Source organism: Gambusia affinis, linkage group LG12, assembly GCF_019740435.1.
Source record: "Gambusia affinis linkage group LG12, SWU_Gaff_1.0, whole genome shotgun sequence".
Lineage (NCBI taxonomy): Eukaryota > Metazoa > Chordata > Actinopteri > Cyprinodontiformes > Poeciliidae > Gambusia > Gambusia affinis.
The window spans coordinates 5,895,296-5,918,815 of NC_057879.1; the positions used below are offsets into that span (position 1 = coordinate 5,895,296).

The 23,520-nt window shown below is 42.1% G+C and overlaps 2 protein-coding genes and 1 long non-coding RNA gene across 5 annotated transcripts in view; 2 read left to right on the forward strand and 1 right to left on the reverse strand.

Moving 5' to 3' along the window:
- sugt1 (SGT1 homolog, MIS12 kinetochore complex assembly cochaperone) overlaps positions 1-5,349 on the forward strand; it is a 31,611-nt gene extending 26,262 nt beyond the window's left edge. For 2 of the 3 annotated variants that reach the window (XM_044133223.1, XM_044133222.1), the window contains exons 12-13: positions 923-1,095; positions 4,675-5,349. In XM_044133223.1, coding sequence (XP_043989158.1) covers positions 923-1,095; positions 4,675-4,776 — 275 coding nt within the window. In that variant the 3' untranslated portion in view covers positions 4,777-5,349. Of the gene's footprint in view, positions 1-922; positions 1,096-1,501; positions 1,571-4,674 lie in introns of all 3 variants that reach the window. The other variant, XR_006372267.1, reaches the window with a different exon arrangement.
- A 1,833-nt stretch (positions 5,350-7,182) lies between these two features.
- On the reverse strand, positions 7,183-22,167 carry LOC122840669 (leukocyte cell-derived chemotaxin 1-like). Its single transcript, XM_044133229.1, has 7 exons — positions 21,234-22,167; positions 20,960-21,100; positions 16,349-16,489; positions 15,797-15,910; positions 10,903-11,053; positions 10,407-10,513; positions 7,183-8,693 (listed from the first exon to the last, which is right to left on the reverse strand). The coding sequence occupies exons 1-7, from the start codon at positions 21,303-21,305 to the stop codon at positions 8,472-8,474; spliced, it is 948 nt and encodes a 315-aa protein (XP_043989164.1). The 5' UTR covers positions 21,306-22,167; the 3' UTR covers positions 7,183-8,471.
- Positions 11,317-15,451, forward strand: LOC122840673. Its single transcript, XR_006372268.1, has 3 exons — positions 11,317-11,683; positions 11,942-12,015; positions 15,141-15,451. It is a non-coding gene; the product is annotated as an uncharacterized LOC122840673 (long non-coding RNA).
- Positions 22,168-23,520: the final 1,353 nt, after the last annotated feature.

The window sequence follows — 23,520 nt, forward strand, 5'->3', positions numbered from 1 at the left end:
CAAAATGATCTCGTTTGACATTTCTCTTAAAAACCAAAAAAATAATAATAATTTTTCATTTTCATAGAACCAAAACAGACCCTGGCTAGAAAAACTGGCAAAAATGGATTCAGCCAGCATCATGTTTCACTCACAGATTATTTCTCGCGCAAGATTGTCTAATTTTTCATGAACGAAATAGACTTAAAGGACTGGAAACACAAATTTCCAAGGTTTTTGCGACATGTGAGCTAAAGTATATGCTAATCTTAGCATAATTCCTCTTACCATTGGTAATTCCTCTTTATGATTTATCTTAACAAACAACATGGATGGTTATTTCATCTGAAAGGTATCATAGATGTTTCTTCATTCATATAAAATAAAAAAAAAAAAAAAACATGTTTACTGGCAAACAATTCAAAGAAAGATCAGATTAAACCAAAATTATACATTTGGCTCTACATGAAAGATGCTGTTTGGTGGAAAACTAACACTGCAGTTACAAATATGAAAACATATTTTTGTGTTAGAACGACGGCGCAGTCAAAGTCCAGACCCAAGTCCTATTGAGAATCTGGGACAAGATGTAAAGAGAAATTAAGTGGTAGAGATGTAGCTTATAGTAAATAAAATGTGATCATAATCAGAGAGACTGAATACAAAATGAATGCCACACTTTTCAGGTTTTTATGATGAAAGCAAAGTGCTATTTTGCTTCCTCTTCGAAATGAAGGACTACATATTCTTGGTCTGTCTTGTAAAAACCCAGTAAAACACACTGAGGTCTCCACTCTCAACCAAACGTGAAAAAGTTCAACTGTTCTGCTTTCTCTGTCTCCTACCTTCTCAGATATTTTCCACTTTAACATTTTTGACCTTCAGTAAACTAACATTTGCGAGTTCTTCTCCTCTACTTTTTTTTTTTTTGTTACCCCTTCAGATCAGTACCCAACGTCTTCCCACCACACCCATAAGTGGGACAAGATGGTGATGGACATAAGCGAGGAGGAGAAGAACGAGAAGCTGGAGGGAGACGCGGCGCTCAACAAGCTCTTCCAGCAGATCTACTCGGACGGCTCGGACGACGTCAAGCGGGCCATGAACAAGTCCTTCGTGAGTAATCGCTCCTGCGGTGACGCGGTTTCACGTTCACTACTGTGAGCCAAGTGTAAACTGCAAAAACTTAAGCAATGCCACTCGTTGCTCTTTACAAGCTTTTTTTTTTTTTTTTTTAAGGTGTGCAGAAAGGAAGCATGTTTTTTTTTCCCTCATCACTCTTGTATTGATCTTTCTGAGAACTGAAGATAAATGAAATAAGAGTTTCAGGTCCACTCGATATAAAAATGTAATAAATCTTGTGGTCTGCGGTTGTTTCATCCCACGAAGGTCTTATTGTAGTTTAGAGGCAGGAAAAGCTTGATAAGTGTCCAAGCGGTAGGAGTCCAGGGAAGGGGGGGGGGGACAAAGAATCGCGACAAAATTCTCTAAAAGTCTGCTTTCCCTCTTCTTCTGTTTATAGAGAGCAGCTGTGTAGATGTTTGTGCTGCCGAGACCGAGGAGAATTGGAGAAATATCTTCTTAAATGAAGGTGGCTTAGAGATTACACACAATATTAAAAAGGATAGGTTTGACTGAGTCACTAGAGGTCCTAAAATTGTTGTTAGGCCTGTCGGAATAAGCAATAAATCAATTAATCGCATGATAAATTGAAATAAACTCAGTAATTTACTTTTGCATAATTTATTGTTTTTGTCTTTTCTCTCTCTTTTTCCCCAAAACTGGATGATGGGAGTATAATTCATTTTACTTTTTGTTGTTTTGGTGATTATATTCAAAATGTCTTCCAGTGTTAAATGTTTTCTAGAATTTAAAGTTTGTTGATCTTTCGAGAATGTGTTCTTCCATTATTACCACCCTCACCGTTATATTACTTTAAAATGGTGTCAAAACAACAATTTCATTGTTTATTGCTGTGACTTCTCTGAGAGTTTGTCGTCCGGCAAAATTTGTTACTGTGACACACTTGGTTGTTTGTTGTAGAAAAAGGAAAATCAAACCAGAAGAAAAAGTCGCAAATATCAATAAACTGTTAACGTCATGTTTTAACGGGCCGCATTTCTCTGCATTTCTCTGTTCAAGTGCATTTAAATTCCTTTAAGATTAAACTGCTACTGAAAAAAAACACAAAAAAAAACAACCCAGTCACAGCTGAATGACATTGATGGTAGTCATGATGAACTGCTGATTTTCCTTTTCATTTAGGTAATTGGATATCTTGATTTTTTATTTTTATTTTTTTATCCAGTCTATATAATTTAGCTGCATTAAGCAGACCTAGAGAAGCTGTTTGGCATTGAACGCAATTAAAGGTGAATTCATTGCACAACCTGAGAAACAAATACACAGAAAACCTAACTACTTCCTTTATTAGGGCACCAAGGTTGTCGACCCAGCCATCAACAAAAGTGCTGTTTGCCTCTGTAGGCAGTTGCTATATCAACGGCCTTTACTGCAAATACTTTGGTGCGCTTTTTAAAGAAAAGCCCATGCAGGTATTGAGAGCCGTGTCTGCTGCAGCCATGTTTGAATCGGTCGATTTTTAACCAGGTCTGTTGTTGTGTGCACAATCCACAATACTGAATGCTAGGAGGCTTGTGGTATGTCGTCGACCAAAAAATACGTTGGAATTTTTTTCCCAAAAAATATTTTAAGGGTTTTCATAATTTATAACGAAAGGCGGCAGCATCTCCCTGCCTGTGATGTCACTTCCTGTGTACAGATAGACTTCAGATGGCTAAAGATGACTCTGTGCAGAAAGCTCTGCAGGTTTTGTTCACATGGGATTAAGTGGAACCACATGGAAATGTCTTACTTTCAGAGTGATCAACAAGTCGTATCAAAACAGAGAGGAAACATGCTATAGTTTCGTTGATTGGGTGTTGGCCTCCATAAGCCGTCACTAGCTCCTATAAAAAAAAATAAAAAAAAATCTGACCTAAGAACCAAGCCTATAAATGCCGTTGATTTAATGACTGAGACTTGCAGCCTGATTTTATTGGCAATAGCGGCTGCACAAGCAGTCGTCTGCTGTTTAGGCTCAGGGTTGGTTTTCCTGCTGAAAACCCAGCAGATCAATGTGAGTTTTAACAATTTAAAGGACCCGAGGAATCCCAAACGCACTCCCAGCTTGTGCAGAAAATAACCCGTTGTAGTCCTTTGAAATAAAACGAAGAAGAAATCTCTAATGTCAGTCTCTGCGCGTTTTGTGGAGAGCTGACCTTTTGATGGAGGCAGCTCTGGTCTTTTCACTCTGTAACATTCTTAAGTAACGTTGATGCCGGCCGCAGATTAACCGTCGCGTAATGCGCGTTAATGACAGAGACCCAGGCTAATTTGGATTCTGAACTCAGACAAAACCCCTATACAGGCTTTTCCGGTGGATGTGTAATACTCTCGCACTCCTGAACCGACAGCAACCCAAAGCCTCTTAAAGAAGACATCCATCTGCACTTATCTACAGGCATTGATTTGTCACCGGCTGTAAGAGAGGAGCTGAGTGCAAAGTTTACACCACCCAAAGTCAGAACGACACAAAAAAAAAATGGAAAAGGGGGCGGGGGAACTCCGTTTATAGAACGTTATTTTATTTGAGGGAAGCTGCACATGTCCCAGTGATCAGTGTGAGGTTTCAACCATTAGAGAATCATTCGCCGTCTTTCCCAGCAGAATTAACCTGCGACTCTTTTTAACATTCATGCCAAGTAGGCGTTTGCTCCAACGTTCACCAGCGCTAGAGCGACGTAAGCATCCGTTTACATTGTGCCGCCGCTCAATAAAAAAAAATAAAGATGCAGCAGGGGAGAGTGTTTCTTTAGTCGCATCGATTACTGCGAGAGCGTCTTCACAGGTCTGCCCAGAAAGACCCAGAACACGTCCTTCCACCGACTCCCTGTAGCTCAGAGAGCAGACTTTAAAATACTGCTGCTAGTATATAAATCGCTGAATGGCTTGCCACCGCGAGACATTGCAGATGGGTCATTGTCATACTGACCTTCCAAATCACTCAGGTCTTCTGGTTCCGATTCTGGTTCTGCATCCCCAGAACCACATCCAAACATGGAGAAGCAGCGTTCAGGGTCCTCATATCTGGAAGAAACGTCAAGAAAACCGCAAAACTGCCGAAACACTGTGCTACTTTAAATCAACTCTAAACCCTCCTGATTAGAGTTTGATCAGGTCACGTAATTGGCAACTTCTATATATTTTGCCCCTGAAATTTTTGTTTTGCTTTGTTTTATTTTATTACTTTGTAAAGCGCTTTGAACTGCTTTGTTGCTGAAATGTGCTATACAAATAAACTGGCCTTGTGATTTAACATCATTTCCACGTAGAGCCAAGTTGGTGTGGATTGTCAATGAATTATCAATTAAATTATATATATGTTTTCTCTGGTTATTATTAGAATCAGTTTGGTGCACTTAAACATTACATTGTGACAGAAAGCAGTTAAAACAGGAGAAATCTACCACAACTGATAGCAACATTATATTTATGTAGCCAGCTCCACTTTTACTGGAGTAGTGTGAACCTTTATTTTTTTGCATATTTTGGCACATTTTAACAAAACTGAAATAATAAGAACTTAAAAAAAAAAAGACTTATAGTAGTTATCTATTTCTCCTCCCTGTGCAGATGGAGTCTGGTGGTACGGTCCTGAGCACCAACTGGAGCGACGTTGGCACGAGGAAGGTGGACGTGAAGCCACCAGAAGACGTGGAGTTCAAGAAATACTGAATGTCCCCCTGCGTCCCTTTTTCCTTTTCTTTTCCTTTTTCTTTATTTTTAAACATCGTCTGTCTACACGTTTGCCCACCTGAGTTCCTACGGGATCCCTCGTTGCTCGGCCGTCTGCACCGCGGTCTACTCTTTAGCCTCCTTCCTCCAGGAGGCGCTGCATTCACATCACCTCGCGGTGATGTGAACCCAATCAGCTAATCAACTGATTGGGTTTGAAATGCGAATGATCTCTTTTTGTTTTTGTTTTGTTTTTTATTCTTTAGAGGCCGAAGGACTAAAAAAGGCAATCTGTAGACCTGAAATGCAGCGATTCGGCCTTCAGACGAGTTTTCTCTGAACAGCCACAGCCTTTCTGTTTGGAAGCCTTTTCACAATTTGCCGTCTTCAGCAGAGTGTAAAACAATGTACAATTGCTTAGGATAAGAACTATTAGTGAAACTGTTTTTTTTTTCTTCCTGTGAAGAGTCTGCACCAGTGCTCTTGTTCCTTGACTTGTTTGCCAATGGCTCAGCACCTGGCGTTCCATCAGTGTGACTCAAGCCTCATTGTAAATAAAAAAAAGATTTCTTGTTTGGGCTGTAAATCCGTGTACTGTGTGGTTACTGTCTGGAGTCTGTTGCGAACGGGACGGGAAGTCCCTGAACGCATCATTCAGACTCAAGATGGCAGCGTATTGGGACGGGGAGGGGAAGCCGCATGCTGGGATTATACGCCGGCAGCGGTGAAATGTGGTATAACTGATAGGAGAGCGGGCGGTTGAGATACGGCTGACGCCTTGAGGACAGGGTTTACTTACTGCAGCGTGATCGGTGTCGAGACGGAAGAAGTTCCCCCTCACTTCAGGTTGTTTGTCCAAGGACGAGGATGCAGCCGAAGACGAGGGAAGCTTTCTAAGAAGTCTTAAATTAAGGCTTTAACACGTTTTTCATTCATTTTAAAAATGAAGGTGGCCTTTAACATGTTCATTGCAGCTCTTGTTTTGGCAGAACTATTTCATATTGTATGTTAGAGGTGGCCAAATTGATACAAAATATCAATAATGTCAATACCAAGACCAATGTCGACTCGATATTAGAGTGGTAAGATCAATGCTTTAGGTCCCTCTTCAAATTTAGTTTTATTTTTGTGTTGCAGTTTGTAACCTGCTCTACCTGAAAGATTCTGTTGTGATTTGCTGGAATTATCTTTTTTTTGCACTTTATTTAGGAAAAATGCACACAAATTAAGTTAATATGATTAAAGTATTTCGTAGACACTTAGAAATTTTGTCCAAATTGTGTTAAACCAGAAAACCACCAGAAGGTCAGACGTTTGATATCAGACTTAAATGAAAAGCATTGGTATCAGTATTGGTATCGCCAATATGGGCGATGCCAATATGCAGTATCGCACACCTCTGTTGTATATTTCTTGTAATTTTTTTATTTTTTGTCGGAGGTTTGAGTCAGACATCTTTATTGCGTTCTGTGACTCGAGACCGTTGAGGCTACTGCTAACTAGCTGCTAACTCCCTTGCTAGCTAGCTACCTTTTGAACATCATGGGTAAGTTCAAATTTATTGCTAGTAACATAAATGAAGTTTGGATATTTCTGTGGAAATATAGGTCTTAAATTTTATTCACAGTGCTCTGAAAAAGGTCTTCAATGTAAGTTGGTGAAACGGGCAGAAACCCGGTATGCAGCAGCTGCAACTGTGAGGGGGAGCGTCCTACCAAACCAGGAGAGCATTAATATGGATCAGCCTCCCTAACCACATCATCAAGCCTCTCACACTGAGTTAAGTGTTAAATTCATCACACATCGTTTCATCTCTCCTGATGATCAAACAGCCATTTGTGACTCTGGATGGAACTCTTAGCTCTGTGACACTTTACTTCTCTCTCTCTCTCTCACACACGCACACGCCTCTAGTATCCTTCACACACACAAAATAACACACCGCCCCCATCCTTACCCCCTACCCCTGCCCGAGGCGGCTCTGCGACATCAAAAGGAGCTAAGCGCTTTGCATCGTGGGTAAGATCTGGGAGCGTGACGGGCTGCAGAGTCTTTAGTCTCATTAAAGAGTTCTAGATCTTCGACTCTCACATTAAAGAACTCTGGAAAAACTTTCTGCTGGGGCCTTTGGAGCAGGGACCAGATGAGACGCTTCTCAGAGAACACTGAAGGAGCCCGGCGATACACACAAGACGTGTGATCAGATAACATTTATTCTTTTGATCTATAACAGAATAAAAATGCTTGAAACCTAGAAGTTTACTTTAAAAAAAAAAAGTTTTATTTCATGATATTGCACTTTGAAAAGTTTGGAAAGGAGGTACATTTGTTAAAGGCAACTCGTGAAAAGAGTTGAAGCTAATTGGATCTGAAACGTCAACAGGCATAAGTATTCACACCCCTGGAGCCTCTTCCAATGGATTTTATTTAGGTTTTCATTCAACAAAATGGCGCACGGTTGTAAAGTGAAACCTGTTTTTTTTTTTTTTTTTTTACAAATGATCTTAAAAGTGTGACGTGTCTTTACTCTGATAACCCCTATTACAAGTACAATCAGTCACCTTCAATTCACCTGACATGGTGGTGGAAGCATCATGCTGTGGGGATACTACAAAACATCTCACATTTTTACATCTATTTGCTTTATCGCTGGACCTTGGGTGTTCTAGCATGAAAGTGAATCTGACCAATAGTGAGAAACGGTGACATTGTCATTTTACTGTGACGACTGTTTTGATTACAGACAGAGCAATAAATGACTTCTCTTCCTGATTATTAGCATTTTGGTCACCATTGCAAAAGATGTAGAAAACGGTTGATGCCTATTAATATTGTATTGCTAATCAGAGCCACCTGGAAGGTTGTAGCCAATCAAATATGGCGTCTGTTTTTATTATTTGTGATTAAAACTGATTCGATTTCGGCTTGTTTTATACATTTCTAAACCAAATCCTTCCATTTGCAACTCTGGCTTCCAGTGGAAGGGTTTCATATGGGCAGCTACCCAGGGCGGCTTCAGAAAGGGGCCGTGGGCCCAAAGACAAGTTTTCTTCCACCATTGCCCTGTATTTAACCCTTCCCTCCAACTCTGCCCACGTACCCCGTTCATGGCGAGTTATCACATAAAATCATAGAATCCCACTAAAATGCATCAAAGTTTCTATTATTCCACATCGGACACCTCCAGATGTGCGGTTCTGTAAATCCACCGACTTCTTCTGGAGTTCTTTGTAGATATTTATGTACAGAATTTTAGGCAATGTCGATCACTGGCTCTATTAATGCAAGCTTTTCCTAAGCGTTTACATGAACTAATGTCACCATCTCTGTTTTCTAGGTAGCATGTTGCGCTCTAGCTCAGAAGACCCCAGATTAGTAGCTGCAGTGTGTGTGTGTGTGTGTGTGTGTGTGTGTGTGTTTTAACAGCATGAAAGGATGTGCCGCCACTGCGTTTGCCTTTCAGTGTCAGATCAGCTTTATATGCATCTAGAATTCATAAACGCAGCTACTAATGCAAGTTGCTTTTGAACAAATCAGCTTAGACTCAGCTACCTACAGTAGATGTTATTAAGTAACCCCCCCCCCACATCCCTCTTTTTTTTATTTTTATAACTTTTCCCTTCATCTCACCTCCCTTTGAACCCCGTCCCTCCCTCCTGGGCTCTGCCATGTCTCGGGCAAGTGCGGTGGTTTTCTCACACCAGCCCCATGATGCGCGCCACCCACCATTTGCAGGGCATGATAACTCTGCAGGCCACCCTGCAGCCTCGGTAGTGGTACGGCCAGGACTGGTGGCCGAGCGGCTCGCAGATCCTCTGACAGTGGGTGTAGCCGCGGCGACACTCGCTGCAGCACACGCCCTGGTGGTCCAGCATGGGGTCGATGTCCGCGGCGCCCTGCTCGCCCTCCAGCCCTCGCTGCAGGGGGAGGAAAGGGGAAAGCAGTCAGACTTGAGTGGCTCGTTTCCCTCGTTGGCATGTTTAGCAGTGAAAGAGATCTCATTTCAGCCCTGTTGAATATGGGAGGCAGGGAGGTCACACGTGTTTTTTGTTGTTGTTGTTGTTTTTTTTTTCTTCCCCCTGTTAGTTTTCAGTTTAATCCTGCCTGCAGTTGTCAGGGCTGTGATGAAAGGAGAGGAGGCTGCAAGTCTGAGCAGCTGGAAGGGAATGGAGGATGTGTAAGGAGGCAGAGGTTTGTAGCAATGAGCTACATTTACTCGCTTACTTTTACTTGAGTAACATTACTATGAAGTATCGCTACTCTTACTTGAGTAAAATTTCTGGATGCTCTACCCACTGTGAGTAACTTTAGTGAATGAAGAACAAACACGTCTTAACCAAAAATCCATCGGACACGCACCTGAAGTTTTTGTTAATGTTTCAAAACCTTTACGTAGAAAGAAATCGATTTGGAAAACTCCTTCTTTTGCATGATTTTGCCATTTTGTAATTATGCCATTTACATAAATTATTTTTCATTTTGGTCTTTAAGGGGGCAGTATTACATAAAATCTACGTTTTTTTTAAGCTTTAGTTTGTGTTATAATGTTGTTCCATCATCAAAAACATACCTGGAGTGCTGTCTTGATCCTTTTGTGCATGTTTGAGAAATCCTTTAATCTCCATGGCAACCATTCAATTGTGCAAAACGCCTGGGGGGGGACCTAGCCCCGCCTTCAACAACAAAGTTTCTCCTCAGAGCTGCAGTTTCCAAGCTCTCCTTCATGACGCCTCCACTCAGCTCCTTCAGACTAGCCAGCAGACTTTAGCAAACTCCTAGTGGCACTGCACATGTGCTGAGCTCAATATAGGAGCGACTTCTTAGTGGAATGTTGGTAAAAATGTTAAAGGATTAATAGAGGAACAATTAACCTGAAGGTGGAGCTTCAGAAAGAGGAGTTTCTTAAAGCGACAGAGGCCCAATTTTAAGGCATTAAATTACTAAGGCATATTTGTGTGATACATACAGCATTTTTATGGCAACTCAAGTTAACATTGTACTATAAAATGGCGATATGCAAATAGAAAACACGTAACACTGCCCCTTTAAAATATCCAAAATTTCCACATAACATATTTTCCTCCATCTGATGATGAAATTTTTAAATATTTAAACGATTCTGCTTTGATCAGTTTACTACAAACTAGGCTTTTTTTTTCTTTTTTTTTTTTACAAAATACTTCTTTTTACTCTTGAGTACCTTCTTGGACGACTACTTTGTACTCTTACTCAAGTAAAAACATGTGGAATAGCGGTACTACTCTTGAGTACCATTTTTGAGTACATGTATACTCAAAAACCTCCATAAGGATGGGGACTGTTTAACAGGGCGGAGGGGGCCGCGGAGAAGAAATGCAGGGGGTTGGGGGCGATGAAATTATTCATACAGCCTCATTCCTGAAAAGGAAAGCTTTAGACAGCCCGCGCGGAGAAAATGCATACACTAAAAGATGTGCAGTGACGTGCCGAGCCCCTCCGCCGTGACCCCAGCATCTGCTGCGGCTCCCGTAGATGTGAGAAACTCTCCGCGGGGGAAAGGCCTTCTCAGGTAGCGCCCCTGTATCCGAACGGACAGCTCGGAGCGCTCCGGCCGGATGTAAACACCGCGGAGGGAGCGGCGTGTGACTCACCTGATAGGGGTTCTCCGGGTTGAACTGCGGACCCCCGTCCTCTTCCTCCACCGCAGCAGCTGCCTGCCGGCGCTCGCGAGGAGCGGCTCTGCTCTTCCTCTGGCCGCCTGCACACATCACAGCGTCACCGTCTGACAGCGGGCCAAATTTAGGAGCGGAGTGGCACTCATGTCGCACGGCCGTTTCCCGGGCAGCGGTTTTCAAGATTATCAGACGATAAACAAATGTTTATATATATATTTGTATAGAACTTTTGACCTCACTGCGTGCTAAAAATTCTCCATTCACGCTCTCTGAGAAACTTCAGACACGATTCAGATCAAACGGCTGCGATGTTGAATAGAAAAATACTTTAACCCATTTGACCCATGTTGTCTTTGTTCCTTGTAAGCACTCTGTTTGGCTGTTCAAATCCTTTCTGTTTCCAACAAATGGGTTGCTGTGTCAGATCTGAAAGGATTTTTTTTGTTGTTGTTGTTGGTTTTTTTTTGCATACCGGGTGAGTGTGTGGGACGGAGCCAGAAGATGGGCAGGTCTCCACACAGGTCCATGATCTTGCTGCTGAGGAAGGAGGAGTCGGACAGAGGCGGACCTGCTGCCACCAGGATCAGGTCGTCCTCGAATTTGGCTGGCATCACCTCGTCGCCCTGCAGGGAATGAATAAAAATGAAACGCACTCAAGAGCCACAGCCAGTCGTAAATCCGTACTTGTATGTTCTTCCTCGTCTTTAGATAACCTGCTCTCCACGACGGGAGCTTCACGTTCTTGCCATAAATATGACGTCGAATGTACGCCGAAACGTCATTAGCTGCACGAGCGCATTGAACGTCCCATGCGCGCACCATTCAGGGACCAGTAGCGATACTGTTTAGTAAAGTTTTTTGGGGGGAAATATGAATAGCCTACTTGTAGCTGTATGTGCACCTTCAGTGAACTGTATTAGCTGTATGTGATCTCAAAATATCAATCTGTCAACGTATCAACTCACCAGCTCCTGTTAAATAATGGACAAAGTGTAGAAGAAGAAACAATAACTAGTCTATGATTGACCAGTTTTCCGCTATCGCCCCGTGACTCCGGTTGCTATGGCTTCCATAGCTAAAATATGGATGCATTATGCTAACGCGGCTAGCAAGTCGAAGCTTGTTCAGTAGGAGTTTTATGAATTTTTCATAGAAACATGCCTGTTTCATAGTTACAGGGATGTTATGTATGGATACATTACAAATTCACAATATTAGTTGGTCTGGAAAAAGACACATTTGTAGTTTAACAGGTAAGAACATTTGATAGTTTTAGCCAACATTTAGCTCCCCTCAGCTGGGGAAAATAAAAACTGAAATCAACCTTAGATCAAGGTCACACTGGGTAGCAAATAACCGTTCAAATAATTTACAGCACGAGAAATAAAGTGAGACTTTTATGTATTTATCTACTTAAGATGAACTTACTACATTACTTGCTGCAGAATATGCTGATGTGAGAATCCATATTAAGCTTAAGGCTCCAATATATTTTTCTGTTTGTCTTTCAGCCTACTTCTCAGACCTGGTAGCTGCCAACACTTTGCAGAGGCAGCCGCCACGGGGATGGCAGAAGGTCCCTCAGGTGATAACATCCATTGTTAATTATCTGGAGTGGCAATCACAAATAGGTAGTTCAGGCAATTAAAAACTCCAGCCGCACATTTACTTAAACATCTAAAATAGAGCTGAGCTTGGACAGAAACACGCCGAAAGGTCAGCAGAATGTATCTGTGGAAACACAAAGAATTAGACCCAGTCCTTCGATCACAGTGGACAGATTGCATTCTAATTAAGTGACCTATAAAGCCAGTCTTTTTCTTTTCTTTTCTTTTTTTTTTTTTTTGGCACAGGGTTTTATTTGCACTGCAAAACCCCAAAATCCTACCAAGTATTTTTAGTTTTGTTTCTAGTGCAAATATCTTAGTACATTTGAAATGAGACAAAACTAACTTACAAGAAGCTTTTCAGCAAGATATAGGAGTTTGTTGTAAGTCAACTACTCCTTAATGTTGATGACAAATTCTTAAAGCCAGTGGAACTAGAACTTTTTCACCAATATTAAGGAATTGTTGACTTAAAACAAGCTGCTGTTTCTTGCTGAAAAGTTTATCTTAATTCAAGTATATTTGCTCTAGAAGCCAGAACAGAATTACTTGGTAAGATTTTGTGGGGGGTTTTTGCAGTGTCATTCTTCACATACTTTCAAAACCATGTATCATTTTCCTTCTATAATTATGAACCAGGTTTGTGTCAGTCTATAGCAAATATCCCATTAAAAAAAAAAAACGAGTACCTATTTTAAGGTGTATCACTACTAAAGTCATTCCTAAGCAGACATTACAAGAACAAAATAGTTTGCTGCCGGGGTTTTTCTGTATCTTGTCACTCCCCTTTAAATAACCCACACTCTCTGCATCATGTCCCAGTCTAATCCTCATTATCGGTGCCCTGTTAACGCTCCGTTTTGGAATTATAAAGTCAAGCCCGAAGGCACTCTGGGCTGCAATATGTAGATTTTGTTTTCGCGCTGACATTTGGTTGCACGCACGTAACGTCGGGTCTCGTCAGCATCTGACGGGGGGAGGAGGGCGGGGTAGAGGGGAAGTTTGACGTCCTGAATGGACGGGAGTCTGCTTATGAGCCGCATGAGGTCTCGCCCCATAAACACACGTGTTGTGTGGATCCATGGCCCGCAGGAGAGGAAAAGGGGAAAGTCTGCTGGGATGATCTCGCCCACAGGCTGCACTGCACCAGCCAAAGTCACATTTAGGGAACCGTTCAGAAATTACTTTTTTTTTTTTTCTTTCCCAGCTCAAAATAATTTGCTGGAGGGACAAATAAAAGCAGGGGGTCCTTCTTCACTGCTCGTCTGACTGATAAGAGTTTATCTGACCCGCTCCCAAGGAGGGGGGCTTTATGCGTGTGTGTGTGTGTGTGTGTGTGTGTGTGCTTATCTAACCCATATTTCCCATCATTCTAAATTATAGCAAATGACCAGCCTGCAGCAACCATTATAACGACATCGCCATGTCTTCCAACCACACGCGGGCTTCACACACGGCGTACACACACGCGGCGCGCCCACGATCATTTATGAGGCAATAACGCAAACACACACCCGAGCACAAATGTGAAATAAATGATCGTTTATGAGGCAGACAGAGGCAATAAGAGCAGCCTTGCGTGATAATTAATTGTGTTGTTGTTGCGTTCACGTGGGAGTGTTTGTGCGCGAATGCGTCGACGGGGAAGCGGTTGGTGCCGAAGCGGATTTACGCGGATGCGAGGCTTACCCAGAACTAAATGATTTTAATTATCACGCGGCCTCAATTGAGCAATCACACGCTGTGGTGTGTTTTTGTGATAACAATCCTCACACACACACACACACACACACACACACACACACACACACACACACACACACACACACACACACACACACGTGACTTGCAAGTCCCCCTACTGTGTGTGTGTGTGTGTGTTACCCTAGCAAGCTGTCACTAGTCACCTGTGTGGTCCTGATAGGTGACTTGCTTAGATTTCTGAGTGCGCATTAGCGGTAATTAAAAAGTGGCAGCTGTTTAGAGCAGTGATGTTAAGTATAGAGAATTAGTTTTCATAAATACCTGTGAGGAGCTTTAGGATTTGTAATTGCAAGCGTGCGGCACGGTCTACATTTATTAATCCCTTAACCTTTAACGATGCTCCACATAAGCGCGCGTTAAGGGCTGCACCGATTGCAGTTTTCTGGCCGATCGGCGATTATCGATCTTTTAAAAAGCTTAATCTGCCGATTCCAATTTTGCCCGATACCAATTTTTTTTTCTTCTTTTGTCTGAAATGTTGCTCAATACAGCAAGAAAGTTGTTGAGTTGGCAACGGTGGGGTCACTATTGTTGATTGTAAACATGCAGACATATCTTGGAGGGCCAATCTGTCAGTCCAAACCTTTCTCACCGGAGAGTAAAAGAGGACAGTGTTTGATGTTTACACATTTGCCAAGCTAGATAAGACCGGCTTCATATGTAAAAATCGGCCGATCACCGATCTCCCAAAATTAAGGAAATCGGCACCGATAAATTGGTGCACCCCTAGTTAAAAACCTTGTAGCTGACCAAACTGTCATTCACGTTTCAGTGAGAAGGAGAGCTAATGCTAACAGGACGGTTTCACAGTATTTTTAAGGTGCAGCAGCCATGTTAGATGCTAAACTCAGGACCGCTGGGCAGCCTTCCACTTTTCAATTCGGATTGATTTGTTTCCAGCTGGGAAATCAGAAAAGGTTAGAAAAGCACCGTATGCCGGAAGACTCGCTGGTGGTCATCAGCACGACAGTGTTAGACCCACGCAAAGAAAATAAAAGTAATAAAATTAAGAGAATGAAGTCATACAATTACGATAGTAAAGTTGTAATATTACAAGAATAAACTCATACGAGAATAAAGTCGTAGTTCCAGAACAAAGTTGTGAAATCACCAGAATAAAGTCATAATGCAATTTTTGTATTAATTTGACTCAATTCTCAAAGTATAATTTCATTCTTAAATTATTGCGACTTAATTCTCATATTATTTCAACTTTACTTTCTTAACATTATAGCTTTATTCTCATAATATTATGGTTTTATTCTTGTGACATTAATGACTTAATTTCATAATTTTATGACTTTAATCTTGTAATTACATTTTAAAAATCTTTTCTTAGTATAGCTCTCTTGCTCCGTCGCGCATCGGGACTTGTGCAGGGCTAGCTGCTAGCACCTCTGCAGACCCCACACATCCTGGACCCAAACTGTGAAGACGTTTGCCGTCGGCTCAACGCCGCAGAGGCAGTTTCTCCTCCCAAGCCATGCGTGCGTTTCGAGGAACGAGGGACTCGTATCTCATTGTCGCTGCTCTGATCAACAAGACAGAAAACATTCGATCCCAAGAAAATCCGGAAACTGCGTGGTGGGAAAATGTGTTTGTTTTGGAGCTACTGTGATTTCTACATCCCCTTTCTACCACAACAATAAAATAAAATGCAACTTTATTCAGTTGAAGTGTTGGTGAAATTAATTAAAATTTGGATCTGAATCACGGTTTCTAAAAGAAATCATAAGTACTTTCAAGTTGGCCCCTGTAGCAAAACGTTTGAACACCACTGCTGCAGAGGAACCATTAGCTTCCAAACTGAGCACTACAGAGAACTGAATAGATTTTTGACGGTTTTGCCGCCGGCTGAGTTAGTTTTAACCAAAGCACGGATTCATAATCAGGCTGCGGAATTACAGATATAATTTTCCATCTCTTGAATAAACGGGATGAAGGCTAAAAAGCATTTTGAACTAAGACAAAAACACACAAAGAAATTCGTCTCACCAGTTCAAATGTGGTCGGGTTCTTGTTCAGCGGCTCCACATCCGGGAGCTGAGCTTTGACCTGGGTCCTGATGAAGCACTTGTCTCCCCCCGAAAACCGGATGCCTGTAATTCCCTGGGAAAGTTTTGAAAGTGAGAGTTTCAATAATGTCACACTCGAGATCTGAGGCGTTTGTGCACAACTTCAAATATATATGAAAAAAAAAAAAAAGGATCAAAGCGACTGTGATTAAAGGTCAAAATTTTAATATTCAAAGCCGTCAACCCCCGCCGCACTTCTGTGATTAGCCTGATTGGGGCTCTTTAATTAAAGGTCAAAAACCACCAGTCTGAATGCACCGGAAATCAGAGGGCCGACGCATCTTGACACTGATTTTTCCCGAGGGGATCCGATGTCTACTTGTTCTTCATTCCTCCACCGGGTTAATGAGCCGATCTTCCGACCCCCGGCCCCTCCCGAGAGGAGCCGCCGTCGTTCCGACCAATCTCACTGATTCCTCCGACGCGGCCAACGGCGCCGCGATGTTCTCCGATCGCTTCGCATGAAACTCACAATCTCGAAGTCGTGGACCTCCAGCGCCTCGTCCGCGCCGCTGCCCGTGCTGAACGTCTCCATGTTGTTGGCGGAGTCGATCTCCATGGAGCCCTTCTCCACCTTGCCGTTGATGCTCATGGTGTAGTGGACATTGTAGACCTGTGGACACACACCCACACACACACACACACACACACACACACACACACACACACACACACACACACACACACACACACACACACACACACACACAAATGCATGCAATGAGCTACAAAGAACATGCTCCACAAACTTTTCCATGTTTTGTTGGTTGCGTCACCACAAACTTCGGTGTGTTTGTTTTTTCAGGATTTAATGTGACAGACCAGCAGAAATTAATCCAGAATTTAAACCGTTTCTCCTAATCAGAATTATAAATGTTGACTTTGGAGATTCCCAAGAGCAAAGTCCATGTAGAAGATTATTGCAATGCAAAAACACAAAGTCTTACGAAGTATTTTTGGTCTAGTTTCTACAGCAGATCTCTTCTTGAACTTGAAATAAGACAAAACTTAATTTCAAGTGAGTTTTTAACGAGATAAAAAGGCTTGTTTTAAGTAAACAATTTCTTAATATTGTTAAATACTTTTTCCATTGGCAGGTTATGTAACATAACTTGACATTTTCCCTTTGTTATAAGTTAATTTTATCTGCCAATGGAACAAGTGCTTTTTCATCAATATTAAGCAATTATTTACTTAAAAAAAAAAAGGTGATTAGTAAGTTTGTTTAGTCTTATTTCAAGTTTACTAAGATATTTTCACTAAAAACTAGTCCAAAAGATTTAGGATTTTGTAATCGCAACAGTTTTGGTCAGTATCTATGAATGCTACGTTCTTGCATTCATTGTTTCTGAAAGGGGAACTATTACATATTTTCCGTCCGCTCAGTGCCATTTCATAGCACTATCAAGTAAAGTATGTAACATTCAGTTATTATAAAAATGCTATATCTAAAAAAACACAACTTAGAAGAAATTTGACTTTGCAATTTGACCCCTTGAAATTGGGCTTCTGTCTCTTTAAGACGCTGCTGCTCTTTCCGACCCTCCGCCTTCAACATGTCATCACATCAGTGCTTCTCATTATGCCGCCTGCAACCGACTGAGAAGTTCTTCTCATGATGAGTCGCAGATCCACCAGGTGAAACCCTGGAAATACCACCGTTCATTTCTTAAAAAGAAAAAAAAATAGAAAAAGTAATTTCATTATTTTTTCCCAGCATGTCATGCAGTCAGTCTCTTTTTCACCAAATCTGTCACTATGTACTTTGTGTCTTAAACTGGTAATTAGCGCAAATGTTGCACCATGGTAGTGCAAGGTCACACACACACACACACACACACACACATTGACTGTACCCTATTCGCGTCTCAGTTCATTAGTCAGGCAGTTATTACGGGTTCATTTCTTCGTCTGCTGCTTAGACTACAGGAGCAAAAGTTTCCTCCCGTTGCTACAGTAACAGTGGAGCCGAGCTGACACCCACATTCCTGGAAGCTTCATTATGCTGATATCCGAAGTGTTTTGTTGCTATTCACAAAAATTTACTTTTTTTTTCAGAAGGTGTGAGGACGTTTGGAGGCTCTGTGGCCGACATGCACAGTTTCCGACTGGCATGAAAGGTATGAGGGTCCTGAGAGCGAACCCACCTCACACTGATGTGTACGCAAATAAAACTTTACTCATATAGTGCTGTTCAAACAAAAATAACAAATACACAAAACAAGTGATGTTGGAGTTGGAGGAAGGGATTTGGAGCCACAGGAGAGGAACCTCTGTCTGCTGTAGTATTTAGGTCTGAATGTGGGGGACAATCGGCAAGTCCTCACAGGACCTCAAGGCCCCGATGGGGGTGTAGGGAAGCAAAGGTTTGTGGTACAGATCAGTGTGTCCATGTAGAGCTCCCCAGAGTCTTGAAATGCACTAGAGAATGAGCAGGGAGTCGATGAAGTTGCATTAGAAGTGGAGTTACGTGACAAAACTCTGAAGATTCAGTCAGGAGCCCAGCAGCAACATCCTGCACAGACTGCAGCTGATCTATGGAGGTTTTGTTTAAACATGTGCGATGTTAAAAAAAATAAATAAAAATCGAACTAGATGGAACAAAAGCATAAATTAAGATTTCAATTTCTGGATGAGAGACAATAGGACTAAGTTTGGCAATATTTAGCAAATGCTAGAAACAGCAGCAAAGCAGAGATTTGACTTGATTTTCCTTTGAAGGATATCCGAAGGTTTAGTACCGATGATTTAGCCACATAACCAAGAAGCCCAAGAACCTGCTTTATTCTTTATTTTTTTTGTCTGGCGCAAAGATCTTCACTTAATTTTTTTTTGTCTTTCAGCTGAAGAAAACTTTCAGTCCTCCAGCTTATGATTGTATCCAGCAAGTTTAGCAAAATAGTCTTTATTTGGAAGAAAAGAAATACACAACTGGACATCAGCAGCATAATAATAGCTGCGTTTCCATATAGTTGCGCAAATTAGAATTGCGCAAATAAATTTGCTCAATTTTGCTGAACAAAATAGAAACACGGCAATTTTGGAAAAAGATCAACATCTTTTTATAAAGATTTTGTGCTAGGATGAGGTGATTTAAAAAAAAATAAAAAAAACATTTCTTTGGCTCTATTGAATCTGATGTGTTTTACAAAACCGCAATGGAAATAACTGGTTTGCTTCACTCAAGTCACGTAATGAACAGCCGGATGTTTTTACTAAACCACGAAGAAGAAGACGACAGAAAGTGCTTGGAGGATGGTGGTGCGGAATGTTCTGTAATGACTTTCAATGACGCCACAATTGCGAAATTGTGTTTTTTATCACAATTTTGCAATAATATCAACAACTCTTGTAGCTCATTTGTAATGGAATCTCAGCTACAAAGACGCCGACGTCTTCTGTGATACCTGATGATGAAATATTTCAGCCACCAGAGAGCCGTGGGTGGAATATGAATATATGTCGTGTAGATGTTTACATCCATCGCTGCCTATGAATTTTGATAACCTACTGCGAGAGCTAGCTTACTTACATGGTGTTTCTGTTCGTATTTAATGGAAACGCTGCAATTGAGAAATTGCGTTTTCTTGACATCAGCAGAATCCCGACAAAGTTTTGCGTGAGTTTTGTGACGACAACTCAGCTGGTGATGGGAAATGTTCTTAAAAAGTGACGGTATCAGACCAAGGGGGAGCAGGTAGAGCAGGAAAAGCAGTGGGCCCAAAACAGAGTCCTGTGGAACGCCGAAATTAAAGGGACAGGAAAGTTTTCTGTACATGGATGTAGCCAAGAAGGACGGGAAGTGGTACGAGGAAGAGGGCGTGGGGATTTATTTAATAACTTATCCTGAGAGCAAACTGTGATTTGAATTGGAGTTCTTATTGAATGGAAACGCCGCAACAACAAAATTGTGTTGTTGTTTTTTCTTTTTATATTAGTGGAATATTAACAAAGGTTTGCACACTTTTGTGATGGAAACACAACTACTGATAGGAAATATTCTTAAGAGAGCAGTATCCAACCAAGAGGGAGCAGGTAGAGCAGAAACAGCGACAGCCCTAAAGCAGAGACCTGTGGGACGCCAAAACGAGCGGGACACGAATGAGATCTGGACGTAAATGTAGCCAAGAAGGTTTTAAAGAAGAACCCGAAATACCAGCCCAACTCCTCGGTCTGTCTCGCGATGTATGCTGGTCAGCAGTGTCTTTTTGTTCTCTCTCGTTCACCTCTACCCTACTCTTAGTTAAACCCGACACGTTTCCACAAACATCCCACATGACTTCCCTCGCGTCCTCTTTCTGAGACACACGTTGCACACTCGGTTTAGTCTGGCCTTCTCGTCTCGTCTCATTTCTTCGCCACAGACCCTTTCAGGGAGCAGAACGCGCGCACACCGCCGACTGCATTTTGCCGCTCGTGTTTTCCACCTCTTGCCCCCGGAGCTTCGGCCGGACCAGAGAGAGAGAGAGAGTAGGGGGGAGGCCCTCGCCCCACTCCTCCTCTCCACCTCGTTTCACCAGTTCAGGATCCCACAGCACAATGGCTCCATTCATTTGCCTCACACTGTACCACAGAGAGGAGGCGGATGATTTACACTTCTCCGTTTGCCTAAATACCAACAATTTAACAAAAAAAACTAATTTTGAACTCCTCCGTCTGTTTTGATCTGCTGGGACTTTAATTCTAACAAGTTGAATTAATCATCCCAACACCGATGACTAATAAGCTTTTTTTCTTTCCTCCTTCATTTTGATCATATTCAACAGACATCTTTCTAGACTGACATTTTCTCCAAAGAGAGCTGTTTTTATTTTATTTTTCTAAGTGGATATAGGGAAGAAGAGCAGAGTTTGGGGGTATCTGCGCATTAATGGAGCTGCAGCAAACAAAGGACCACTGGATACAACCCTGAAACAGAGACACGAAGCGTAAAAAAGAGCCCGTGCCCTTTAACACTAACCAACACATTTCAATATGCATACAATAGTAAACTAGAATCTTTCATCGACCCACGTTACGTCTCAGGCGGGCTGCGAGCTTCTCCCGCACAGAGAAACCCGCAGGTGCGAATCGTCACTCTTACGTGTTTCTCGCTGTTGTTCCAGAAGTAAAAAGCGCCGGCGGCTCCCAGCAGCAGCAGGACAGCTCCGGTTACCAGCACGGCGATCCCGGCCTTCAGCAGGAGTCCGGCGGAGGGCGGTTTCACCGCCACGGCGGAGTAGGCCTGGACGGGTTCGACGCGAGCAGCAAAACAAAAACCCCACGACACATGAGAGCTCTGTGGTTTGACCGTGCCGGTCACCCTGAGGGGATGCACAGCAGGGTGCCACGGCTTCGTCTTGCACTAAGCAACTCACCGGCGGCATGAACTGATGCTGGTCCTCTGGTTCTGCTGTCGCGATGGGTATTTTCTCTGAGCTCCCGGCCATGACTGGAGCCAAACAGTCAAATACCTTTTTAAGCCCCAGTTTCCCCCCCCCACTCTCACCCTCCAACCCTCTCTCTCTCTCTCTCTCTATCACTCTCTATCTCTCTCTCTCCTCCTTCTTAGAAAAGGAGGTGGGCACTTCTCGGCCCAACTTTACTTCTTAGCCCAAGCTGAGCATTTTCAGCTCTTAGAACTTTTAATAAAAAAGGTAAAGTTAAGGTTGTAACTTCAAGCTGATTAGCAGCCAGAGAAGGCATTAATGTAATTCTGAGGTTTTTTTTTTTTCTTTTTAGGCTTTCTTCCAGAAAAATCATTAACCAGTTTTTTTTCCCCCTTTGAAGCTTCCATAGGCTTTTGCTCATGCAACTTACATGAGTCTGATCCCGCTCTGATCCGCAGGATTTCATATCATTAGGTTTTATGACAACCTTAGCGAGGCCGGCTTGAACCTGTTCAGTAATCATGATGACAGCGGAGGAGGGGTGTTTTTTTTCTTCTTTGTTTGTTTATTTGTTTGTTTCTTTCTTTCTTCTTTCTTTCTCTGTTTTCATCCCAACTTTGCACAGCTCTACCTCTTGATTTTGTTCCCAGTTACTGTTTCCGGTCAAAGGTTACTCCTGCGGAATGTCACAGGTTTTTTTGTGTGTGTTTTTTCCCCCTCCTCCTCCTTGATGGACATGGCGACGAGCCAAAGCTGTCCTCTCTCTCTCCCTCTCTCCCTCTCTCTCTCTCGACGAGCCGCATTCCTACACCGCCTCCTGCGTCCGCAGCGTTTGCTGCTAATAAAACACGCCCCGAATCCATGAATGATGATGATGGGATTACGTGTGCGTTTGGCATGTGGACAAAAACAAACAAATAAATAAAAATGCCTCCAATTTACTCAGACGTTTTCATTAATCCATCAGCACTTTCCAAAGCCATCACATTATCGTTGTTTAAAGAAGGTAATCATTTTGTATGTAAACTTCTCATTTTCAAGACAATAAATCTGACATGTTCTCATTATTGTTGATGTTAATAGATAGAAATAATTTCGGCGATTTTAACTGACCTGAAGCCAAAAAGGTTTGGTCTAATTTATGTTCAGACAGCGACTTAAAAAAAAGGTGCATGTGTCGTTTTATTCTGACTATGTAAATGTCTGGTTTTATTTGTATTTGCATAAAGAATTGGGGGAACCAGTTTGGGTTTTAATGGTCAAAGTCACTAATAATCGAGATGCAAATGTGTAAAAGTTGCTTTATGTGTTGTTATGTGTTGTTAAAAACATACAAAGACGAAAAGCTCGACAGGGAACACGGCTGTTTGCAGAACAGTTCAAGCACAGCAAAATTTGGTCAAGATCATCTGTTGACCAAATCTTCGCTGCCTCTCATAGCATGCTGAATGCATTTTAGAAAGTTTGGCTTTTGAGCCCATCTGACTAAAAACAGAAGGACCTTCCACGTTTTGGTCAAAAGGACGAAATAATCGAGGAAACTGGAATCACAAAAATACATTTCCTCAATGGAAACTGGCCAATTTAAAAAAAAAAAGGAGGAAGCCATTACTCCAAAAAGAAACACAAGAATCAAATTGCGGTTTGAAGATCCACACATGGACAAAGACATTCGTTTTTATAGACCTGTGGTCTGACGAAACTAAAGTGGAACTGTTTGGTCTGTTGTTACATTTGGAGATAAAAACCTGGGAACAGCATCCCATTTGTTTAGTATGGGGGTGGCAAGCATCGTGTCGTGTTGGCTAAAATAGATGACATCGTCTAAAGAATATTATGTGAAAACATTAAGGCAACATCATCCAGGAAGTTAAAGCTTGGGTCCAAACGGGTCTCACAAATGGACAGTGGCCCTTAGCATGCAGCCAAAATGGTTGCAAAGTGGCTTGACAGACAACGAAGTCGGTGTTTTTTGGTGTGGCCATCGCAAAAAGCCCTGATCTCAGTCCGATAGAGATATTAGATATGAAATGGCAGGTGTGACAAAGGAGCCTTACTAACCTGACTCAGTTACAGAGGTTCTGTCAGGGGGAACTCCAAAAAAACTGCTGAGAAGCTCGTGGAAGGAAACGCGAAAAGGTTTGACCCAAGTCACGCAGTTCAAAAGGTTGAATTGAACAACTTTTTTAGCTGTAATGAGGAAATTTATGGAAACGTCTAATTTTGAAGACACCGACACACAAATCTCTAACATGCTCTTCTATTATTGTGATAC